This window comes from Gadus chalcogrammus, chromosome 7, assembly GCF_026213295.1.
Source record: "Gadus chalcogrammus isolate NIFS_2021 chromosome 7, NIFS_Gcha_1.0, whole genome shotgun sequence".
NCBI lineage: Eukaryota > Metazoa > Chordata > Actinopteri > Gadiformes > Gadidae > Gadus > Gadus chalcogrammus.
In genome coordinates this window covers 9419918-9445235 of record NC_079418.1, presented here as the reverse complement: position 1 = coordinate 9445235, position 25318 = coordinate 9419918, and the positions used below count along the sequence as shown (strand labels likewise).

At 46.4% G+C, this 25318-nt stretch overlaps 1 protein-coding gene across 1 annotated transcript in view; it reads left to right on the top strand.

Annotated features, from left to right (window-relative positions):
* The window catches only part of ptgfrnb (prostaglandin F2 receptor inhibitor b), a 55024-nt gene extending 29928 nt beyond the window's left edge, over nt 1–25096 (top strand). Inside the window, 10 exon segments of the mRNA XM_056594540.1 lie at nt 4666–4812; nt 6657–6811; nt 7454–7574; nt 10203–10422; nt 10554–10750; nt 12443–12550; nt 22020–22212; nt 23096–23214; nt 23846–23896; nt 24459–25096. Of these exon segments, the coding sequence (XP_056450515.1) occupies nt 4666–4812; nt 6657–6811; nt 7454–7574; nt 10203–10422; nt 10554–10750; nt 12443–12550; nt 22020–22212; nt 23096–23214; nt 23846–23896; nt 24459–24571 (1424 nt within the window). The 3' untranslated portion in view covers nt 24572–25096.
* Nucleotides 25097–25318: the final 222 nt, after the last annotated feature.

Here is a 25318-nt window from a genome sequence, read left to right as displayed (position 1 = left end):
GGGCTTCCGGTGATTGTGTTTGCGATGTGTATGCGTGTGTGTGTCTGACTGGTGTGAAGGTTTGGGGATTAATGTATTCATAAATAATGCAGACCCATATTTTCTCCTGGCAGACAGAAGCTTAAGAGGGATTGACTCAAAGGTTACGTTAGGAAGGGCACTTCAGTAGTAATAGTACTAAATAGTATAGTATTGATGGTAGTAGAAGTAGTACTATGTATTGTTGGTATTAGATGTAGTACTTAAGTATTGGTGGGAGTCCTATGTAGTGGTGGTGGTGGTAGTAGTACTATGTAGTATTGGTGGTAGTAGATGTAGTACTAAAGTATTGGTGGGAGTAGTATGTCGTGGTGGTGGTGGTGGTAGTAGTACTATGTAGTATTGGGGGTAGTGGTAGTTGTACTATAGTGTTGGTGGTAGTAGTGGTATAGTGTTGGTGGTAGTAGTACTATTATAGTATCGGTGGTAGTACTATGTATTATTGGCAGAAGAGAGTACTTTAGAGAGAGAGGGATAATAGGCTAACTGAAATAAAACCATGCCACTCTCTAGGTATGAAGGGTAGATGACGATGAGGGGCTATTTTAATTCCAAAGGCCTAGGTGACTTTATCAGGCGACATAGCATCCTGGAGCCATGCAATAAATGGCCTTTAAAAATAAATGTCTGCCTGCCTCTATGGGTATTTAACATGGGGCTTCCTATACTTATGCACCCTGTATTTTAATGAAGAATATTTATTTATTTACGTTACTTTATTCATTCAAGAAGAAAATTGGTTGCTTAAAAGGCTGGATGTTCCTCATTTGTTTAATTAAGGCATTCCGATCAATTTTGAGTGTTTTTTTCTTCCTCTGTTTAGTCAACTTTAACACGGGTGCATAAACGTATTCATACATACCACCGTACATTATTATTGGTCCTTAGTACTGAAGAGAGAGAGCTCCGTCATGGTAACCGCAGAAGCATGAGCAGCGCACAGCAGTAGAACAATAGAGAGACCGTGGAGGGGTGATGCAATAGTGATAGGGGATGGAGGGGGGTGGGGGGGGGGGGGGGGTCACCATGGCAACCACCGGCAGACCGACTAAGACAGGGGCATCTCTCGGACATGTTTTTATTTGTTAAAAAAAGGTGTTTGCGCTACAGAGCGTTGAATCATGTGTGGAAGAGCCGATCGAGACGTCTGTACGTCTGTCTGTAAGGGGGGCGTCGGTGTAATCGAGCTCACCGATTGGCCGTCATGCGTTAGGACTCACCTGGCGATTGGTCATTCTACTCCTGTTTCAAGCAGGGGGATTTCTATTTATAGCATGCATGCGTGTGTGAGAACGTGGGTGTGTGGGGATGTGCACGTGTGTGTGTGTGTGTGTGTGTGTTTTGATGTGCACGTGTGTGTGTGGACATGCACGTGTGTGTGTATGTGTGTGGACATGCACGTGTGTGTGTATGTGTGTGGACATGCACGTGTGTGTGTATGTGTGTGGACATGCGCCCGTGTGTGTCTGTGTGGACATACACGTGTGTGTGTGTGTGTGTGTGTGTGTGTGTGTGTGTGTGTGTGTGTGTGTGTGGACATGTGGACATGCATGTGTGTGTGTGTGTGGACATGCACGCGTGTGTTTGTGTGGACATGCGCATGTTTGTCTGTGTGGGGACATGCACGTGGGTGTGTAGGTGTGTTGACGTGCATGTGTGTGTGTGCACAGGGTGAGAACAACAGTAGTAGGTTGGAGGGAAGGTGCAATGATTGGTAAGGGACTGTGAGGGATTGTGTGTGTGTGTGTGTGTGTGTGTGTGTGTGTATGTGTGAACGTTTGCACATGGGGCGGGGTGTTATCAGGCAATACAACAGTGGGCAAATCACGACACGCCTGTGACAAGAGAGAGCCATAGAGGGAGAGAGTTGGAGAGAGACAGAGAGATAGAGAGATAGAGGGAGCTGGAGGGAGGAGGAGAGGGAGATTATAATGATGTTCAGACTGAACAGGAGGCAATGAAAACGATAGTGATGGGGATCATTCAGAAAACTAGGCAATGTTTTTGAGTCGTGACAATCGTAGTGATGGTAATGGTGACTAGACAGAACAACATAATGTTTGTGACAATCATAGTGATGGTGATCAGACAGAACAAAACGTAATTATGGTGAACATCATAGTGATGGTGACTAGACAGAACAACATAATGTTTGTGACAATCATAGTGATGGTGATCAGACAGAACAAAACGTAATTATGGTGAACATCATAGTGATGGTGATCAGACAGAACAGAACGTAATGATGGTGAACATCATAGTGATGGTGATCAGACAGAACAGAACGTGATGGTGAACATCATAGTGATGGTGATCAGACAGAACAGAACGTGATGGTGAACATCATAGTGATGGTGATCAGACAGAACAGAACGTGATGGTGAACATCATAGTGATGGTGATCAGACAGAACAGAACGTGATGGTGAACATCATAGTGATGGTGATCAGACAGAACAGAACGTGATGGTGAACATCATAGTGATGGTGATCAGACAGAACAGAACGTGATTGTGAACATCATAGTGATGGTGATCAGACAGAACAGAACGTGATGGTGAACATCATAGTGATGGTGATCAGACAGAACAGAACGTGATGGTGAACATCATAGTGATGGTGATCAGACAGAACAGAATGGCAATGATAGTCAGGGATGTTGATCCTAACATGACACATCACATCACATAACATTTATTTAGGCACTTTTGTCCATAGCAACTTAGTCGGTGCATTGAACAATGAAGATATAAAAGTGCAAGAAACGTGCAAGTGCATCAACATCCATCAAAAAGCTAAGCAAAAAATGTTAATTCACTATGATGCACCAACGCGGTTGGGTTAGAAGAGAATGAGAGTGGGAGGGAGATTACATCCCTTAATGAGGTGTGTGTGTGTGTGTGTGTGTGTGTGTGTGTGTGTGTGTGTGTGTGTGTGTGTGTGTGGTGTGTGTGTGTGTGTGTGTGTGTGTGTGTGTGTGTGTGTGTGTGTGTGTGTGTGTGTGTGTGTGAAATAGCTTGCTTGTCTGTTGTGCGTGTATGAGAGCGTGTATTTGTGACAGTGTGTGTGACAGAGGGTGTGTGTCATGACAGAAAACGGACTGGCAATGGAACATCTCTGTCTTGACGGATGTGAGGGGAGTCAGTGGTGTGTGTGCACGCCAAATGCATCTCGTGGCAGATGGAGAGAGAGGGGGAGAAGGGGGAGAGAGAGAGGGGAGAGAGGAGAGAGAGGGAGAGATGCACATTTTATACCCTTGTTTGTATTTTACGAATGTGCAGCCTTTCCAAATTGTGTTTCTCTGAATCTGCTTGAGAAAGATGGTGTGAGTGTACTGGACTGGTGCGTAAAAACAGGGAACGTGTGTTTGTGAGGGATATTGTGTGTGTTTGTGTTCAATCAGTGTTCACTGATACGTAAAGGTCCAATCTGGATCACATACCTGCACACACGCACACACACAAAGACCTACGCGCACACGCACCCCTACACAAATACTAACACACACAACCACACACACCCCTACACTCAAACACACACACCCCTACAAATATACGAACACACACACCCCTACACATGTACACACTCCTACACATATATACACATACCTACTCCTACACACTTTTACACTTATACCCACACACACACAGACACACACACCATTACACACAAACACCTTTACACACACAACTACACACACCTCCACACTCTGGGCGCGGTGATGCTGCCTCAGTGTATCTTTAGCTCGCTTCTCTGCGGGCCCCTGGAGCGTCGTGCAGGGCCCCGTGTCCTCCGTCTGGAGCCCTTTCGCCTGTCACAGACAGACGGACGGACGGATCTAGATTAACTATGGAAATAGATCTAGATCTGTGGATCTAGATCTCCATCTGTATCTATATCATCTGTGTATCTAGATATATGTATCATCTGTTTATCTATATTTCATCTGGGTTTCTAGATCTATATCTCCTCTGTGTCTCTGCAGTGGTAGGCATACGTTTAGGCAACCATGCTATAGTGGACTAAAAAGAGGAATAAAAAGTAATCTTTTGAAAATGTATCTTAATGAGGTAATTGAACAAATTAGGGAAAAATCCAATCTATTAGGACACCAATTTGCTTTGTGAAACAAAGGCAGGCGGATTGCAAGAAGCAAATTGGTGTCCTTAAAGGTTGGATTTTTCCTCATTTGTAATTAAGGCATTAAGATCAATTTTCAAAATATGTTCTTTCTTATTCCTCTTTTTAGTCAACTTTAGCATGGGTGCCTAAACTTATGCCTACCACCTATCTATTGCTCATCTGTATATATTTATATATAATTCATATTTATTAATATCACCTGTATCTATGTTAATCAAATCTCTATCTCTATATATGTATCTCTGTGTATACAGTATATACGTGTGAGTGTGTGTATATATGTGGATCTCTCATTTATACCTATATCTGTTTATATCAGTTATACCTATATGAAATGTATATCTTTGTATGTGTAAGTCATTTAGATATATATCTGTACCAAATGTATATCTATATGTTTTTCTCAATTATATCTATCTATCTATCTATCTATCCCAATGTATAGGTGTTAATGTAAGCTCTCTCTCTCCCCCCCCCCCCCCAGAGCCCACCCTCTCTCTGGCCCTCTCTGCGGTGCGGGACCCCCAGGCCACGTCCGACCCCCTGGAGCTGGTGTGTCACGTGACCAACATCGCCCACCTCCCCCCGGCGGGCCGGCTGGGGGTCACCTGGAAGCACACCCCGACCCCCGGTAACACCACCCTGTTCACACACGTCAACACCACCCTGTTTATACTGCGTCAACACCACCCTGTTCATACACCGTCAACGCCACCCTGTTCATACACCGTCAACGCCACCCTGTTTATACACCGTCAACGCCACCCTGTTCATACACCGTCAACGCCACCCTGTTCACACATGTCAACGCCACCCTGTTTAGACAAAGTCAACACCACCCTGTTCATACACCGTCAAAACCACCCTGTTCATACACCGTCAACACCACCCTGTTCATACACCATCAACACCACCCTGTTCATACACCATCAACACCACCCTGTTCATACACCGTCAACACCACCCTGTTCATACACCGTCAACACCACCCTGTTCATACACCGTCAACACCACCCTGTTCATACACCGTCAACATCACCCTGTTCATACACCGTCAACACCACCCTGTTCATACACCGTCAACATCACCCTGTTCATACACCGTCAACACCACCCTGTTCATACACCGTCAACATCACCCTGTTCATACACCGTCAACACCACCGTGTTCATACACGTCAACACCACCGTGTTCATAGACCGTCAACACCACCCTGTTTATACACCGTCAACACCACCCTGTGACCCTATTTATACAACGTCAACACCACCCTGCTTATACACCGTCACCACCACCCTGTGACCCTGTTTATACACCGTCAACACCACCCTGTTTATACACCGTCAACACCACCTTGTGACCCTGTTTATACACCGTCACCACCACCCTGTGACCCTGTTTATACACCGTCAACACCACCTTGTTTATACACCGTCAACACCACCCTGTGACCCTGTTTATACACCGTCAACACCACCCTGTTTATACACTGTCAACAACACCCTACGACCCTGTTTATACACCGTCAACACCACCCTACGACCCTGTTTATACACCTCTCAAAACGTGGCCGACTTCAAAACGTTTAAATTATCGAAACCCAAAATGTTCCATTTTAATTTCTCCTAAAACACGTAGCCAATTTATTTTTCAGATATTTCACGCAAATAATTTGATTTTATTGTAAGTTCATCAGTTTTCGCTAATGGAAAAAAGTTGTTCTTCCCGTTTATTGCCTTAAAACTTTAATGGCTCAATCATCTTTTATCTTTATTCCCTCTTAGCCGAATCCTTTTTCTTTTGTTCTAGTTCATTAAAACTATCGATAGCTTGTGTGTGTGTGTGTGTGTGTGTGTGTGTGTGGTGTGTGTGTGTGTGTGTGTGTGTGTGTGGTGTGTTGTGTGTTGTGGTGTGTGTGTGTGTGTGTGTGTGTGTGTGTGTGTGTGTGTGTATTTATATATATGTGTGTGTGTGTGTATACATATTAGTGCTGTCAAGCGATTCAAATATTTAATCGCATTAATGTTATAGTTAACTCATCACGTTAGTATCTGGGATGAGGGGGGTAAGCCACATCACTGTGAATATTGACGGGCTGCTCTTCCGGTAGATCCGCTGATTAGTTAAGGCCGTTAGCTCATATGTTCATGGTTGTCGACGTCGGAAAACGAGAAACAGCGATTTATTTAAAACGGTGACGCAGAAGATGGAGGTAGCTTTTGTCATGCCATTACCCCCTATAGGAAGTGTATCATCATCAACCTGCATTCAGTAAACACTACGCTTCGATTTCACCCAAGGCTGAATAAAAAGTACATGTTTTCCTAAACGTTGATCATCAACGAGGTTGTTAAGTAGTAACTTCGGGCACATCTGTCAAAATAAATGTTTTCCTCCGACGTGTTTACGATCTTTATTCATTCATTGCGCCGAAGCCAAACTGACGGGGTTATTCCCCGATATTCCTATAATAGGAACCGATGTACTACCCGCCCGCACCATTGGCTCCCTGGATCACCACGGCAACCTGATACCCGGGCCGGGCGACGCCGATAGGTTGGCCGCTGGCGTGATGTCACTGAGGAGGGTGGAGCCGGACACCTTCAAGCTGATCCTGCTGAGGGCTCAGGTAGGTCACCTGACCAATTAAATCATCAGTAAGACTCAAAGTAGGAGTCACATGACCAATGACATCATTAATGAGACTCACGGTAGGAGCCACATGACCAATGACATCATTAATGAGACTCAGGGTAGGAGTCACATGACCAATGACATCATTAATGAGACTCGGGGTAGGAGTCACATGACCAATGACATAATTAATGAGACTCGGGGTAGGAGTCACATGACCAATGACATAATTAATGAGACTCAGGGTAGGAGTCACATGACCAATGACATCATTAATGAGACTGGGTGATGTCCCATTTAGGGCTGATTATGGTTCCACGTTGAAGCAACGCGGACTGGTGTCCCCTTCTCATGACTGGTGTCCCCTTCTCATGACTGGTGTCCCCTTCTCATGACTGGTGTCCCTTTCTCTTGGGTGGTGTCCCCTTCTCGTGACTGGTGTCCCACTCGTGGGTGGTGTCTCCTTCTCAGGGGTGTGTCCCCTATCCGTGGGTGGGGTCCCTTTCTCTTGGGTGGGGTCTCCTTCTCTTGGGTGTGTCCCCTTACTCTCAGTGGTGTCGCACCCCTCAGTCTCCCCCTAACGCTGTGTGGTCCCCCCCTATCCTGAGTATCCCCTAAGCATGAGGTGTGTCCCCAGGAGGTGGACATGGGGCAGTACGTGTGCAACGTCTCTGCCTGGCTCCCGGACCGCCAGGGGGGCGTGGCCAAGCTGGCCGAGTACCTCAGCGCCCCACTCAGCGTGAGCTGGACCCCCAAACGTAAGGACCCTCCGGGGTGTACACACACACACAAAGAAGAGCACACACACACACGTCTACGGCACACCAAGAATAGTACACGCAGCCTTACACACACAGCTCCACATACACACAAATCTTTCACGCACGTGCATACGCACGGTAGCACACACACACACACACAGACACACAGACACTCACAGTAACACACACATACACACACAGTCTCACAGCAACACACACACACTCTCACAGCAACACACACACGCACACTATTGCTGTCAGAACGGTGTGATGCATGAATTGGGAGTCAGCTACACTTCACACTCTGGTTTGGCGAGACATTCCTAACTTATGGAGCGCCATGGAGTTCCTTTCAACGCATCCACACGCACACAGGCACGGCTCGAATTAATTATCCAAAGCGACTTACAATTAGTATTTGTCAAAAGAAAGGGAACCAACAATATATCTCTGTCAGTACACTAAGGATGTTCATAGAACCAAGTGCCAAGCACTAACCATCACTAGGTTAACCCATTCCCTGTATACAACAAGGATGGACTTTTATTTTAAGTACTAAGTACTCCGCGTCTGGAGCAAAGGGCGAAATCTCACTGCTGACCTTCAGATAGTAAAAAGATAGATGAATGAAAACAAATGTGTTTTTAGCCTCATTTTCTTATCGTTCTTCTTTCATTTCCCTAGTTTTTTTCTCTGTTTCAATTCTATAAAAAAAGCTGTCTTCAATCTGTGTGTCTCTCTCTGCCCTTCATCTCTCTCGCTCTCGCTCTCTCTCTCTCTCGCTCTCTGTCTGTCTGTCTCTGTCCCTATTTCTCTCTCCGTCTGTCTCTCTTTCTTGCTCTGCCTGTCTCTCTGTCTCTCCTGCTCTCTCTCTCTCTTTCTTTCTTTCTCTCTTTCCCTCTCTCTCTTGCTCTCTCTCTCTCGCTCTCTCTGCCTGTCTCTCTTGCTCTCTGTCTCTTGCTCTGTCTTTTTTTCTCTCTATTTCTCTGTCTCAATTGCCTTTTCAATTAATTTCAAGGGCCATTGACATTGAAAGAATACATTAACGTTGGCGAAGCAAGTGTAAAATAAACAAAAAAATGTGCGGGTGATTAAGGACACGCGGCAATGAAGACATTACCCAACAGAGCTAGGTAAAATCGCATCATGCAATCGAATTTACAGTGTGTAAAATACACTTACAAAAAAAAAAAAAAAAAGAGGCTCTTACTGTTAACAAAACAAATATATTTAGATATAGATAGTAAAGATAACTGAAAATAAAGCTCGAAAATATTGGAGGTTGCCGTTAAAGAATATGAATACAAATAAGTTTATGAACTGTTTAAGCACTGCTGCTCAGTGTTTAGACAGTGTCTGTCTCTCTCTCTCTTAGTCTGACTCAGTCTCTCTCTGTCTCTGTCTCTTTCTCTGTCTCTCTCTTGCTCTCCCTCGCTCCCCCCCCCCCCCCCCCCCCCCCCGCTGTAGTCTCAAATTAGCACATCAAATGGAAATGAACAGTTCCGCCACCTGAGATGTAAAAATAGAAAGTGGTGACAGAGAAAGAAAGAGTGAAACAAGAGCTGAGCCCCCCCCCCTAGTGCACCCTCACTCCCCCCCCCATAAAACCTCCCCCCCTCCCCTCGTTCTCTCTCGCACACATGTAAACTCAGCAACACATGCAGATGCATGCATGCACACATAAATGCACACATGTACACGCATGCACACGCACCTACATACATGCACACGCAGATACACGCGCACACATTAACTTTTCTTTCCATCGTCATCTTTCACTTACTCCCGCCCCCTCCCTGGGTTATTCTATCTCCCGTTCTCTAACTCTCTCTCTCGCCCTTTCGTTCTCTCTTTAACTCTTCACTCTCTCTCCCTCTTTTTTCCTTATCCCTAGCTTTCTCTCTCTCTCTCTCTCTCTTTCCCCCCCCCCTCCGGTCTGTGTCATCTGTCCGTCTGTGTGCATCTTATTGTACTGAAAAGTTGCCAGGACGCCTGATCGCACTTGCGGACAAATGTTGATGTTTTGTGCGCTCGCACACACAGGCACACACACACATACGTCATCGGAAGCACTATGCATGCTGACGGGCAGGAAAATCGTCCTCTTGAGCCATTTCCATGGAAACGGCGTGATTGACGGCAGTGTTGAGTCATCCATTCCTGTGGATAATAGTTTTACTGGCTTCACAGAGGTCCTCAGACCGCGGCGGCTATAGAATAGAATGTCTTGTTATCATCTTGTAGCGTCGCCCCTCCCCCCCTGCGTGTTTCACACAGTGTCCTTCACCAACGCACACGGACACGCACACACACACTTTATCTCTCTTCGTCTCTCTTGTGCAACTTGACCTCAGTTTTCTAAATTGAGGTGTGTGTGTGTGTGTATGCGCGTGCGTGCAGGAAGCAGGAACAGTAAAAAGTCTATTTCTTCATCGTGCCCATGGAAATCCCCCCCCCCCCCCCCATGGCAACACTCGCACACTCATACTCACTCACTCACTCTCATTCACACATACACAAAAGAAAATTCTTCACTCCCTCAATCAAACACTCACTCCCTCTTTCACTCACTCCTTGACACTCACACTATATTTCACTGCCCCCCCCTCCTCCCTGGGTCCTCAGGTCCCTCTATGGGCGTGGTCGCCGAGCGGCAGCGGGAGGCCTCGGGGGGCGGAGCCACCTTCGAGATGAGCTGCACCGTGGCCCCCAAGAACCTGCCGGGGGCGGGCTTCTCTGTGCTCGTCCAATCACAGGAGAGCATCGAGGGCGCGGTCAGGACCATCATGAACCTCAGCCCCGACAACGTGCTGCATTACGGGGGGGCCACGGACCCCCAGAGGAGGTGAGACGCACGCACACTTATACACTAACTCTCTCTTTCTCTTTCTCTCTCTCTCTCATCCACACACACACTTGTCCCTCCCTCACTTCTACACACAATCACACCACCCCCTCTCTACCCCGCCCCCCCAGGGACAGCCTGATGCTGACCAAGTCGGGCCCTCTGGAGTTCCGCTTCCGTCTGGCCGGGGTGCAGCTCGCCGACCGCGGCTTCTACTGGTGCGACGTCCACGCGTTGACCAAGCCGGCGGACGGTGGGGCGGGGGGGACGTGGACCGAGGCCGCCAGCGCAGAGTCCAACAAGGTCCGCATCGACTTCCAGGAGAACGGTACGGCCGGCTGGGGGTCTGTGTGGGTCTGTACTGTCTGTGTGTGTCTCTGTACTGTACGTGTGTGTGTGTCTGTCTGTCTTGTCTGTCTCTCTGTCCTGTCTGTCGTGTCTGTGTGATTCTGGCTGTCTGTCTCTCTCTCTGTACTGTCTGTCTGTCTCTCTGTACTGTCTGTCTGTCTCTCTGTACTGTCTGTCTGTCTCTCTGTGCTCTCTGTTCTGTCTCTGTCTCTGTCTGTATGTGTGTCTCTCCGTCCTGTCTGTGTGTTTCCGTCCGTCTGTACAGTACTGTGTGTGTGAGTCTGTGTACTGTACTACAGCAAACAAACACTCAACAGACACACAAACACTCAAACACACTCTCCCGACAACCGAAACACAAGTACACACACGCACTGTTTTCTCCAACAGACACATACACACACTCCCCATACACACACAGACACACAAACACACACACACCCACACGCCGTCCCCCCCAACACGCACACACCAGATGTTTGGACAGAAACACACAGCACTATCTTTCTGCATTCTGATACGTACGCACCAACACTTAAAACACACCAACACACACCAACACACCCCAACACACCCTAACGCACCCCAACACACACCAACACACCCCATGTGGATACAACACCGCCCGGGGGAGCCAGTAATGACAAAATCTAGAGATGATTGAATAAAGGAGGAGGCAGAGAGAACACACACACGCGCACATATGTGCACGCACACATGTAAACTCAGCAACACATGCACACGCAGATGCATGCATGCACACATAAATGCACACATGTACACGCCTGCACACGCACCTACATACATGCACACGCAGATACACGCGCACACATTAACTTTTCTTTCCATCGTCATCTTTCACTTACTCCCGCCCCCTCCCTGGGTTATTCTATCTCCCGTTCTCTAACTCTCTCTCTCGCCCTTTCGTTCTCTCTCTCTCTCTCTCTCTCTCTCTCCTCTCCCTGTCTCTCTCTCTCTCTCTCTCTCTCTTCTCTCTCTCTCCTCTCTCTCTCCTCTTCTCTCTCTCTCTCTCTTCTCTCTCCTCTCTCTCTCTCTCTCTCTCTCTCTCTCTCTCTCTCTCTCTCTCTCTCTCTCTCTCTCTCTCTCTCTGAGATAGCTTCAAAGTAAACCCCTTTGGCCAACCATTCGGATCCACTCTTGTGTGTGCGCTCATACATCCTCCGTTTTGGATCCAAGCGGAAGATTTAGCAGTTGACCCCGACTACACACACAAATGCACGCACAAACGCTAACGCACACGCACTCACACACTAAGCTGTCCCTGGGGCATTTTGAGGAGGGTGCTTATACTCCCAACTCTGCAGTCTGAGTCCCTGTCTTTGTGTGTCTGGGTTTGTCTGTGTACGTCCGTGTGTATACGTGTGTCTGCATGTGTGCATATATATATATATATGCGTGTATCTGTGTGTGTATATGTCTATGTGTGTATGTCTATGTATGTACACGTGTGTGTGTGTACATAGGTCTGTATGTGTGTGTTTCTTTCGCCGGATCCTTGGACAGTCACACACACACAGTCACAAACACACGCGCACACAAACACACACATAGTCTCACATACACAAACACACACACACACCTTGTTTATCCCAGTGATCCTACAACCCCACGATGACGTCGTTGGTAACTGTCTCTGTTCTCTCTGTCGCAGGGCCGTCATTCGCCGTGGCCATCCAATCAGACCGCAGCAGTGTGTTCCCCTGGGAGACGGCCAAGATGGAGTGTGCTCTCAGCGTCTCGGGGTCCGCCCCCAAGAGTGGTACGTTAACCCTACCTGTCTGTCTGTCTGTCTGTCTGTCTGTCTGTCTGTCTGTCTGGGTCCGTGCTAAGTGGATGTGTGTGTTAGCGCATACAAATTTTGACATGAGCATGCATGGGATGCATACTATTGTCTCCTCCTCCTTCTCCTCCCCTCCTCCTCCTCCTCTCGCCCATCTCTCGCTCTCATCCCAGAGGCTGACGAAGTGTGTGTGTGTGTGTGTGTGTGTGTGTGTGTGTGTGTGTGTGTGTGTGTGTGTGTGTGTGTGTGTGTGTGTGTGTGTGTGTGTGTGTGTGTGTGTGTGTTTGTCAGAAAGAGACTGTAATTGTGTATGTATGTGTGGGGAGGGGGGCATGACTCAGTGTTTCACTTCTGCTCACAAACACGGTACACACTACACAGTCACAGTGAGTGTACACACACTCATAAAGACTATGATCAAAACATTTCAAACACGTTGTTGCCTTTGAACTCTGTCGTTATGGTTACAACGCCGCGCAGATCAAAGTGTGCGCCTTTCCCCGACGGCGGGACTGTTAGCCGGCACAAGCTAAGCGATGCAAACACGAATAAACAGACACACACATACACACAAACAAACACACACATTAACACACACAAACATAAACACACGTAAACACGCATAAAGACACACACGCACACACACACATACACACACACACACACACAAGCACACGCACACACACACACCCCTCTTGCGCAGAGTCACTGACACTGATCTGAGTAGGGTGATGAGTCAGTCCGAGCAATGTGGACTAATGGCTGCCGCTGTAAACACTGGGGTCAGGGACGGGTGCACCCAAGGGTGTCGCAAGCAGAGGACGTCAGCCGGTATCTCAGTATCAGTATCTACGGCCATTCATTGGCATCAGCGGTACCATTGACCCAATTATCATTGTGTCAACGTGTGTGTGTGTGTGTGTGTGTGTTGTGTATATGAGAAAGTGTGTCATCAAAACAAGCCCCAACAGGAGATGGCGATACCACCCTCATGACTGACTTGACACACACGCACACTGTCTCACACAAACACACCTTTCATATTTTTTACGCTTTACGTAATAAGTCATTATGCCAGCCAGAGCTTGTAGGTCGTCTAATAACTAATTAACCCGGTGTAAAAACTGAACCCTGTTTACAAGACTGTGTGTGTGTGTGTGTGTGTGTGATGAAGCTACTTCAATCAAAAGGACTCTGAAGTGTGGTCCACTAGGGATGGGCAAAACGATTATTTTCAGGGAATCGGTTCTTTCAGTTCCGTTCACTATCACGATTCGTTCATTTGATTCGTTCGTTTGATTCGTTCGTTAAGTCAGATTATGTCATTTGACAGAGAATCTCCCAGTCGTCTGCTCCCCCCCCCCCCCCTCCATTTTTCACAATTAACCAGCTCTCGTTTTGAAGAATAGGGTTAGGGTTAATCTTTGAGAACGTTTTAGACTCAATCAATATAAGGTCGCGGGGAGACGGAGCTTTGTTCCTTTGTATATTCTATTTACGTGACCATATTTTTGTTTTATGTTTAAAAAAAGAATCAAAGAATCAGTTCTCTTGTTTTGGGAATCAGTTCTCGTCGTTCACCTTCGGGATTCGTTCGTTATGAAAGAATCGTTTGCGACGACCCATCCCTAGTGTCCACATAAACAGGTGTTTTATACCCTGTTTAGAACATATCTACATATCACAGCAACATATTATCTACATTGGCTACCTCCATAGGCTACTACATAGCACTCGATCAATTATTTAATGTATTTAGTATTATGGTACGTATATACATCCGAGCTATTTTTTACTTTTATTTCTGTAGAATGGCTGAGGACATCTCTAGCAACATGGCTAACCACATGGCTAGCAACCTTGTTAACAACATAGCTATCAACATGGCTAACAATATCACTTGCAACATAGCTAGCAAGATGGATGGATAACAACTTTATTAATCTCTGGAGGTAAAATTACTACAGCAAAATGTCTAACAAAATGGCTAATAACTTGGTTAAGAACATGACTGTTGTTCGGTTATTTTCTTTGCGACGGTACACACTGACACACAAACATTAAAGAGACAGGGAATGGAAAGATCTCCCACCACTCTCTCTGTCTGTCTCTCTCTCCCTCTCTCTGTCTCTCTCTCTCTCTCTGTCTCTGTCTGTCTCTCTCTCTCTCTCTCTCTCTCTCTCTCTCTGTATCTCCTCTGTTCTCTGTCTGTCTCTCTCCCTTGTCTGTCGCCTGTCTGACTCACTAACACCCTTGCTCTCCTCTCTCTCTCTCTCTCTCTCTCTCTCTCTCTCTCTCTCGTGTTCTTCCTCCTCACCAATGAGCCGCCTGCAGATCACCCAGCAGCCATTAATTAGTCCATCTCACGCTCCATTAGGCAGGAGGGGTGAGGGAGAGGGAGGTAGAGAGAGAGAAAGAGGGAGGGAAGGAGGAGGAGGGAGGGAGAAAGACTGGGAGGTGGGATGCAGAGGGTGGAAGACAGACAGACACAGAGGGAGAGGGGGATGGAGAGAGGGACAGATGGAGGGGACCGAGGGAAAGAGTTATTAAAGGGAGAGAGAAACAGAAAGGGAAGAGTCAGAGAGAGAGCGAGATGGGGTGAGGGAGGAGGAGAGAGAGCCATCGAAAAATCGAACGGCACAGAGAAGTGCATTGCAGCGCTGCCACAAACCCAACGCCAAAAGTATCTGAGAGAGAAAGGGGAGAGAGAGAGGGAGAGAGAGAGAGAGAGAGAGACCCCTCTAACATTAACGGAGGCGTGAGAAGGTTGACCGGCTGCTGTAGTAGGTGTAGAGCCGTTCTCAGAGCGCAAAAGGACACCTGCCTTGTGGTGGAGGACACAGCGGAAGACGGTCACAATGGAGGGACTCTTGAGTGATAAGTGGGGGGCCGGCCGCTTAGCTGCTAATGGGACGGGGGGTTGCTGGAGGGGAAATAGCTCCTCCTGTCCTGGAGCACGTAGCTCCATCGCTATGCGGGGGCTCAGTCAACTTAGCATCGCTATGTTAGTGGAGAGGGAGTGTTTAACTGTTTGACACTACGTTGGCGGTGGATATGTTGTTCGTTACGTTAGCAGAGGATACGTTTGTTAGCCGTTTGTCATCTACGTAAACGGCAGCTACATTTGTTAGCCATTTTTCCGCTACGTTAACGGCGGATATGTTTGTTAGCCGTTTGTAGCTATGTTAGCGGAGGCTACGTTTGTTAGCCGTTTGTCGCTACGTTAACTTTTTTCACCCTCTTTATCTCATTCTCTCACTCACTCTCTCACTCTTACACACTCACTCACTCACTCACTCACTCACTCACTCACTCACTCACTCACTCACTCACTCACTCACTCACTCACACACTAACTGCTTTTCATTTGCTCTTACACACTTGATTACATTGCTACTTTATGCCGGTCACCAATTTATAGAATTGCATGGTCTTACTGTGCTTGCAATGCAGTGTAAAGTTGGGTTTTGTTTTCGAGTTTGTTTTCGGTTTGCTAAAGAGGCTAATTTAGCTAACAATAACAAAGATTAGCCAATGAGAAACAGGAAATATACTACGACGAAAAGGGGACGTGCCTCCGCAAATGCCGCAAGAAGCTGGAAGATTTACAACTTATGACTTAAACCTAACGGGGTACCATACAAATGGATAAGACCGTTACTCTCTCACCAGCAGCAGCAGTCACATGTTGATGTCTGTCTGGTCTCAGGAGCCTCACCTGGTCTGAGTCTAGTTGGACTCTGGGGCTGGGGGAGGCTTCACACCTGTTGCCCGTTGACCAATCAGTGGTCAGCAGGTTGAACCACGCGCACTTTGAGAACTCAATCTCCCACTAACTCACTCACTCAGTGATGATGCGTTCGCCAGTCAACTTGCATACATATTGGAGAAAGAGATCTGGGTGGAAGCGAGTACGTGCACACACTCCCACGTACGTGCTCACATGCACACTCCAGGGGGGGTAATTGTAATGGCCCGGTTCTCCTCCAGTGATTAGGCTGGGAGAAATCCAATCAGACCTTCTTCATTTCCACAGGCAGCCATTTTGGTTGTTATTATCTCCTTCCTGGCGTGAGGAGAAGGCAGCTATTTCATTAGAGACACTGAACCCCCCCACCGCCCCCCCCCCAAGCTGGTATCTTTCCCTGGGGGGGGGCTTTCATGAACTGGGTTTAAAACGGCCCGTTAGAGAGTCTTCTAATCTCTTCCCAGTCCTCAAAGACTGGTTTTGCTTTAGTTTAATGGTTTTACTTTTCGTGGCTGAACGAGTGGTCCTTATGTTGTTCTCATCTACTGTTGTGTTTTTGTTGTTTCGGGGGCCAGTGTTGTGTCGTTCACGCCTAGTGATATTTTGTGGCGTAGCGTTTCTGTGGTGGTTCACGTCATGCTTGGTTTTTTCGTCTCTTGTGTTATTTTTGTCGTTCACTTCTAGTGTTACTTTGTTGTTTTGGGTCTAGTGTTGTTTTTGTCGTTCACGTCTAGCAATATTTAGTTGTTTTGGCTTGAGCGTCTTGTCGTTCAGCTCTAGTGTTACTTAATTGTTTCAGGTCTAGTGTTATTTTTTGTCGTTGACTTCTGGCGTTAAGGACACTTGTTGTCTGTGACCTTAGCGCTGTTAGCATCTAGCGTTTTTGTTGTTGGCGTCCACTTTGTTCACCATTCATCCTGCCAATTCCCACTTAGTATTTTGCCGTGTACCTTAGCTGATTGAGTTAAAGGTGATGTCAAAACACCCCTTTTTTCTACAAATGGCAAAGTCAACATTGCAGCAACAACACATCTTTTTAAAGAGCCCCTTCCTTTACAATCGGTGTGAAATTATGATCCCAGTCAGCCCGTTTCATTACCATGGCGACCTGCCCAGAGCTGCCGGTACCTCCTTGAAGCCAGACAGGGCTGGTACCCGTTCATCCTTGGATGGGAGACCAGATGGTGCCGGTGGGGGTGTTGTAGGGCCGTTGGAGATGGTACAGTCCACTAGGTAGACTGGTAGGCTGATCAGTCTATCCTACCAGTTGGTACAGTCCACTGAGTAGGCTGATCAGTCTATCCTACCAGTTGGTACAGTCCACTGGGTAGCCCCTTGCTAGCGTAGCATAATTTACAGCGTGTGTCACAAGCTAGCGTAGCATCATTTACAGCGTGTGTCACAAGCTAGCGTAGCATCATTTACAGCACGTGTCCCATGTTAGCATAGCATTAGTAACAGCATGTGTCACAAGCTAGCGTAGCATCATTCACAGCATATGTCCCATACTAGCATAGCATCATTAACCGCATGTGTCACAAGCTAGCGTAGCATTATTTAAGGCTAGGTCCCTTGCTAGTGTAGCATCATTTACAGAATGTGTCACAGGCTAGCGTAGCAACATTCACAGCTAGGTCCCAAGCGACCATAGCATCAGAAACTGCAAGACGAAGTAAAACGTTGAAGGGTTGTTGTGGCAGCTCCGGGGGCTATGCTAATTATTGAGGTGCAGTTCGGCCACTTGAGTGCTAAAATATGCATGATTGCGGTGTGTAGCGCTAGCGCCGAGCTAATGGCCCGCTCATTCTCTCCAGCGTAGCTTTAATATTCTCGAGCCTGGATCACATCTGAAAGGCCTCTCCTCCTAAATGTATTCCACTCTATCTCTCTCCTCTCATCTATCTCCTGCCCTTTCTCTCTCTCTCCCCCCTTTTCCTCTCTCTCGCTCTCTCTCTCTCTCGCTGGTGTTTTTGACATTGAAGGGGGAGAAAGAGAGGGGGAGGGAGAGATAGGGAGGGAAAGAGAGAGAATTCTCATGTTATTGGACGAGTGACACGTTGTCAACACGACTCCGGAGAGTTGTGTGACTTCAATGGGTGTTTGTGTGTCCACATTGTGTTACGGTTGATGTCAATGCTTCTATATGATGTAACATTTTTATGCATCTTCTTTTTTTTTATGAGCTAGTTATGTCAATCTGGTCCAGACCAATGTGCTGTACATTTTGTTCTGTCGTTTGTACACAAAAGCTGATCACTTCCTGCTCAGCGGTATGGAGACGCGGCACGATTTGATTGGCTGTCAAGTCTCCGATGTGTTGGGCTTTGTAAAATTGCAGCCAGTGCCTGTCCAATGACAATCACTGTCTCACACTGTGTGAGTGTGTCTGTTATAGAGTTGCATCAACTGTGTGTGTGTGTGTGTGTGTGTGTGTGTGTGTGTGTTTACTCAACTGTGCGTGTGTACTATAGAGATGTATCAACTGTGTGTGTGTGTGTGTGTGTGCGTGTGTACCATAGAGTTGTAATGCTGTTGGGGTTTGAACCCACAACCTTATTCGCAGGCATGCCAGAAACCTTTAAAGCGGTGATATGTGCACACATCTAGGTTGACACGCCCACTTGTGATGTCACTATAACACAGAAAAAAGGCTGATTTTCAAACGGCTTGTAACGGCTAATCACACTCTCACCTGGTGGTGTAATCTCACCCCTTAAAGAAACGTTTCCCTTCTCTTGTCTCACCCTCTAGCTCCCATTGCCTTAGCCTCCCTCCCCCATCCTCTCTTCTCCTCTTTCGTCTCCTTCTCTTGTTCCTCCTCCTCTTCCTCCAGCATCGTGCCATCTGTACCCCATACTGTCCTCTCCTCCTCCTCTTGCTCATCTCTCGCTCTCTCACCCCAGAGAATGACGAAGCACCATCGTGTGTGTGTGTGTCTTTTGTGTGTGTGTGCGGGGGAGGCACCATGCTAATAGTTGCTCGCTGCCTGACAATCTAATGAGTAGTTAGTCTCTCTTCCTGAGGGGGTTCTCTCTCTCTCTCTCTCTCTCTCTCTCTCTCTCTCTCTCTCTCTCTCCTCCTCTCTCTCTCTCTCTCTCTCTCTCTCTCTCTCTCTCTCTCTCTCTCTCTCCTCTCTCTCTCTCTCTCTCTCTCTCTCTCTCTCTCTCTCTCTCTCTCTCTCTCTCTCTCTCTCTCTCTCTCTCTCTCTCTCTCTCTCTCTCTCTCTCTCCGACCACTACAATATGACAGAAGTATCAGGACATTGTGTGAGGGTACCATTAACGTTCTTTTTCTTACATTACTCTCTTACTCTCTCTCTCTCTCTCTCTCTCTCTCTCTCTCTCTCTCTCTCTCTCCCCCCGACCACTACAATATGACAGAAGTATCAGGACATTGTGTGAGGGTACCATTAACGTTCTTTTTCTTACATTACTCTCTTACTCTCTCTCTTCTTGTGTCTTTATGCGTCTATTGACGTGGGTGTGACATGTTTCGTGTGATTGACAGTTGTTTTGATGAGGAGCAATTACTCTCCTGTTTATGACTCCATTCTGTCGACTCTTTCCACGCATCTCTCCGTCTCCCTATAGCTCTCTTCATGTCTCACTCCTTCTCTCTATGTCTCACTCTATCATGCATAGCTTAGGTCTTTATATTTTTTCTAGCTTCCCATATCTCTCTTTATCTAAATCCTATATCTTGCTATTTCTCTTTACTTATCCCTCTTCCTATAACTCTTCATATATCTCTATTTATGTCCATCGATACATCTTACTCTATCACTCAACTATACATCATTCTATCTAATATATATATCGCTCTTTCACTCTATATATCACTATATTGGCTATTTAACACTATTGACTATTTATCCCTCTATCACTTTTATATATCACTATATATACTATATCACTCTTATCAATCACTATATATACTTTATCATCCTACTATATCACCCTTATCCATCACCCTTACCATCACTAAATATACTTTATCACTCTACTATATCTATCTTTTATATCACCCTTACCATCACTATATATATTTTATCACTCTACTATATCAATCTTACCCTGCGTTCACACCAAAAGATGCATTTGCTGCCCGAACGCGTTGCTGCCGAAGTTTTGCGGCGCGGCAAGGTTTTGCGGCGCGGCAAAAGTTGAAATATTTCAACTCGAGCAGCATTTGACGCGCCGCAAAATACGTGAACGCGCCCTCCGCCCGTGCCCGGCAGCGGGCACGGGCATGCCGCGCCGCAAATCAGATTTTGACGCGCCGCAAATCAAGTTTTGCTGCCCGTTTTCTCGGCAGCAAATGCATCGGCAGCAAAGCAGCAACGCGTCTCTACATTCACTTTGAATGGGATCACGACGCGCGTCAACTTTTTGCATCTTTTGGTGTGAACGCAGGGTTATACAGCACCCTACTATATCACTCTACTATATCTATCTTATATATCACCCTACTATATCACTCTACTATATCTATCTTGTATATCACCCTACTATATCACTCTACTATATCTATCTATATATCACCCTACTATATCACTCTACTATATCTATCTTATATATCACCCTACTATATCACCCTTACCATCACTATATATACTTTATCACTACTATGTCTATCTTATATATCACCCTACTATATCACTCTGCTATATCACCCTACTATATCACTACTATATCACTCTACTATATCACCCTACTATATCACCCTACTATATCACTCTACTATATCACCCTACTATATCACTCTACTATATCACTCTACTATATCACCCTACTATATCACTCTACTATATCACCCTACTATATCACTCTACTATATCACTCTACTATATCACCCTACTATATCACCCTACTATATCACTCTACTATATCACCCTACTATATCACTCTACTATATCACTACTATATCACTCTACTATATCACTCTACTATATCACTACTATATCACTCTACTATATCACCCTACTATATCACCTACTATATCACTTACTATATCACCCTACTATATCACTCTACTATATCACCTACTATATCACTCTACTATATCTATCTTATATATCACCCTACTATATCACCCTTACCATCACTATATATACTTTATCACTCTACTATGTCTATCTTATATATCACCCTACTATATCACTCTGCTATATCACCTACTATATCACCCTACTATATCACTCTACTATATACCCTACTATATCACCTACTATATCACTCTACTATATCACCCTACTATATCACTCTACTATATCACCCTACTATATCACTCTACTATATCACTCTACTATATCACTCTACTATATCACCCTACTATATCACCTACTATATCACTCTACTATATCACTCTACTATATCACCTACTATATCACTCTACTATATCACTCTACTATATCACTCTACTATATCACCCTACTATATCACTCTACTATATCACTCTACTATATCACCCTACTATATCACCTACTATATCACTCTACTATATCACTCTACTATATCACTCTACTATATCACTCTACTATATCACCCTACTATATCACTCTACTATATCACTCTGCTATATCACTCTGCTATATCACCCTACTATATCACTCTACTATATCACCCTACTATATCACTCTACCATGTCATTCACTGTATCCACTCCTCGTCGTCCTAACTCTAACCTGCCGTCCCCCTGTAGACGACGTGGCCTACGAGGTGAGCTGGTTCTTCTCCCGTCTGCGTGGCGGCTCCGCCCCCGCCCTGCTGGCGGCGGTGGACCGCTACGGCGTGGTGCGGGGCGGGGCCGGCGGCCGCAACACCTCCAGCGACGTGTCGGTGGAGCGCCGTGACGCCAACACCTTCCTCCTCAGAGTGCACGGCACGCAGGACAGGTGAGGGGGGGTGTCTGGGGGGGTGTGGGTGTGCGTGTGTATGCGTGTGTGCATTGAAACCAGGAACGTTAAGTGTGTGTGTGTGTGTGTGTCTGTCTGTGTGTGTGAGTGCACTGAACCCAGGACAGGTGATCATCGTTCATAGATTTCTAATAATTTTAATTCATATTAATGGAAAGATATATAATTTATATTGCTGCTTTATTTGTACTTTTTCATGTGTGTTTTTTAGTTCTTTAGATCAGAGATCAAAGATTTATAGTATAAATAGCCAGTGAGCGGTCCTCAGCTTCTAATTGGCCAGTGAGCGGTCCCCAGCTTCTAATTGGCCAATGAGCGGTCCTCAGCTTCTAATTGGCCAGTGAGCGGTCCTCAGCTTCTAATTGGCTGGCACCGGCTCAAGAGGAAACATGAGTCCGGTCATCACCGGGAGAGTCAAAAGATACTCAGAAATCGCAATACGTACGAATTACACGACGTTCGAAGTTGCGACAGACCAAAGGAAACTCTCAAAACCTCACTTTTAAAAAGAAAACAAAGGCAAAGTAAAAAAAAATGCATGCAATAAACTGAAATAATAAAAGGAAATAGCAAAATTTATATAATGCATCGTAGAAAGTGCAATATTTCAGGCTAAAGCAAACAACATTGAACCCAGGCGTGTGTGTGTGTGTGTGTGTGTGTGTGTGTGTGTGTGTGTGTGTGTGTGTGTGTGTGTGTGTGTGTGTGTGTGTGTGTGTGTGTGTGTGTGTGTGTGTGTGTGTGTGTGTGTGTGTGTTACATCTCAACATGTAGTTTCAGTCTTGTGAAATGAAATAATCTGTCTTGGTGACTCACTAACCGCCTTCTGTCGCTGTTGTTGTTGCCGTCGTCATGGGAGCAGCGACAGCGGGGAGTACCACTGCAGTGCCACGCCCTGGTACCTGTCGGCCTCCACGGGCGCCTGGACCCAGGCCCAGGAGCTCACCTCGCCGGCAGTCTTCCTCACCGTGCGGTTCGCAGGTAGGGGGAGGGGCTGAGAGGGTGTGTGTGTGTGTGTGTTTGTAAGGTCTGTTTGTGTGTGTGTGTGTGTGTATGTGTGTAAGATTTGATTGTGTGTGTGTGTGTGGAGTGATGGGTGTATGCGTGTGTGTGTAAGGTCTGTTTGTGTGTGTGTGTGTGTGTGTTTGTGTGTGTGTGTGTGTGTGTGTGTGTGTGTGTGTGTAAGGTCTGTTTGTGTGTGTGTGTGTGTGTAAGGTCTGTTTGTGTGTGTGTGCGTGTGTAAGATCTGTTTGTGTGTGTGTGTGTGTGTGTGGGTGTAAGGTCTGATTGTGTGTGTGTGTATGGAGGGATGGGTGTGTGTGTGTGGGGGGGGTGGGGGCAAACGTGTGTTTGTGTATGTGTGTGCGTGCAAGGTATGTATGTGTGTCTTTGTCGGTGTGTGTGTGCATCTGTCGGTGTTTGGGTGTCTGTCTTTGTGTGTGTGTGTGTGTGTGTGTGTGTGTTCAGAACAGTGCATCACAAAGTTGAACGCAACCCATGAATCATGAAATACCGTCTTCACCACCGCACTGATTCTCAACCCGTTTAAACCATCAACGATCCAAAAACCTGTTTTTGCAGACATATTCTAACAACAACTTTTGCACTACAGTCTGGGAGTCGCTGAAACTGCCGCTGCTCTACGGATCCATGGCCTCACTAGGTAAACCACATGTGGCCTGCTCTTCTACCTCCTGTATATCTACACTACCGTTCAAAAGTTTGGTGTCACCGAGACAATTTCATGATTTCCATGAAAACCTGCACTTGTACATTGACCTAAATGTACATAAGTGCACTTTTACTAAATGTACTTAAGTATGTTTTTACTAAATGTACTGCAGTACACTTGTTCAAAATGTACATTTGTACTAAATGTCCTTAAGTACGTCAGGAGCAGAGAGTCACTTAAGTACATTTAAGTAACTCAGTGGTGAAATCTACTTAAGAACATACTGTATGTTGGTTGTTTCTCTCTCATCTGAAAATTGTACTTAAGTACATTTAGTACAAGTATACTTAAGTACATTTAGTCCAAGTATCCTGAAGTACATTTAGTCCAAGTGTACTTAAGTACATTCAGTGCAAGTGTAGTTAAGTAAGTCACTTTGGATAAAGCGCCTGCTAAACGCCTTGAATGTAAACGATGTATATCATGCTCCACTGCCTTCAGACCATACTGACAGGCTGACCTGTGTGTGTGGTCTGTTCTCCCGTCCAATCAGGCGTGGGTATCTTCTCCCTGGTCCTGGGCCTGCTGTGCGCCCACTGCTGCTGCAGGAACACCCTCCACACCCCCCGCTCCCGCAACAAGCTCATGGACCTGGAGATGGATTGACACACGCTCACCCCCCCCGCACTGCCCCCGTTAGCCCGCCACCACCACAACGCCGCCCAGCAGAACCACCAGCACCGTCCAGTGAGGGTCTACAGCACCCTGCCCAGGAACACGCTGCCCAAGAGCCGACCCCAGGCCAGGCAAGCACTGGCGGACGACTTCTGGGACAGCCACTCGTTCCCCCTGGACGGACGCTGGGAGTGACCGCCGCATTTCGGAGTTTGGAGGAGGATAGTTTTTTCCGAATGCTTTCTGTTTTATTTTTTCTACTTTCGGGGAAAACCGATTTGTTTTTTAAGGATTTTCACGGGAATATCACTCCCGTTCTCCGAAGTTTTCCTCTGAGGATTTTTTTTTGTATTATTATTTTTTTTTTGTATTTTTTTAAGGGAGAATCAGTCCCTATTCCGGTCGTCCCGGTCCTCCTCCAAATTGAAAAAACACGGTTCCAGTTGTGGCTATGGTGCTTTTTTTTAAAACCAGATGTGGTGGACATCTTTGCGCTGGGGGCAGCGTGCGGGGGGGGGGATGGGAGGGGTGCAATGGGAGGGGTCATCAATGGGGTCACCTGATGACGACTAACTAATTACCACGACACACGTTTTGACTGTGTTGAGACTTTTTCCGAGGGTCTACCCACGACCCGCTTCGTAAACCACTAGAACTCCACAGTGCCACGCCAAGACTAGGGACAGAAAGTACAACGTGAAGCACAGGAAATGCCTTGGGACTCCACGGCGGCCATTG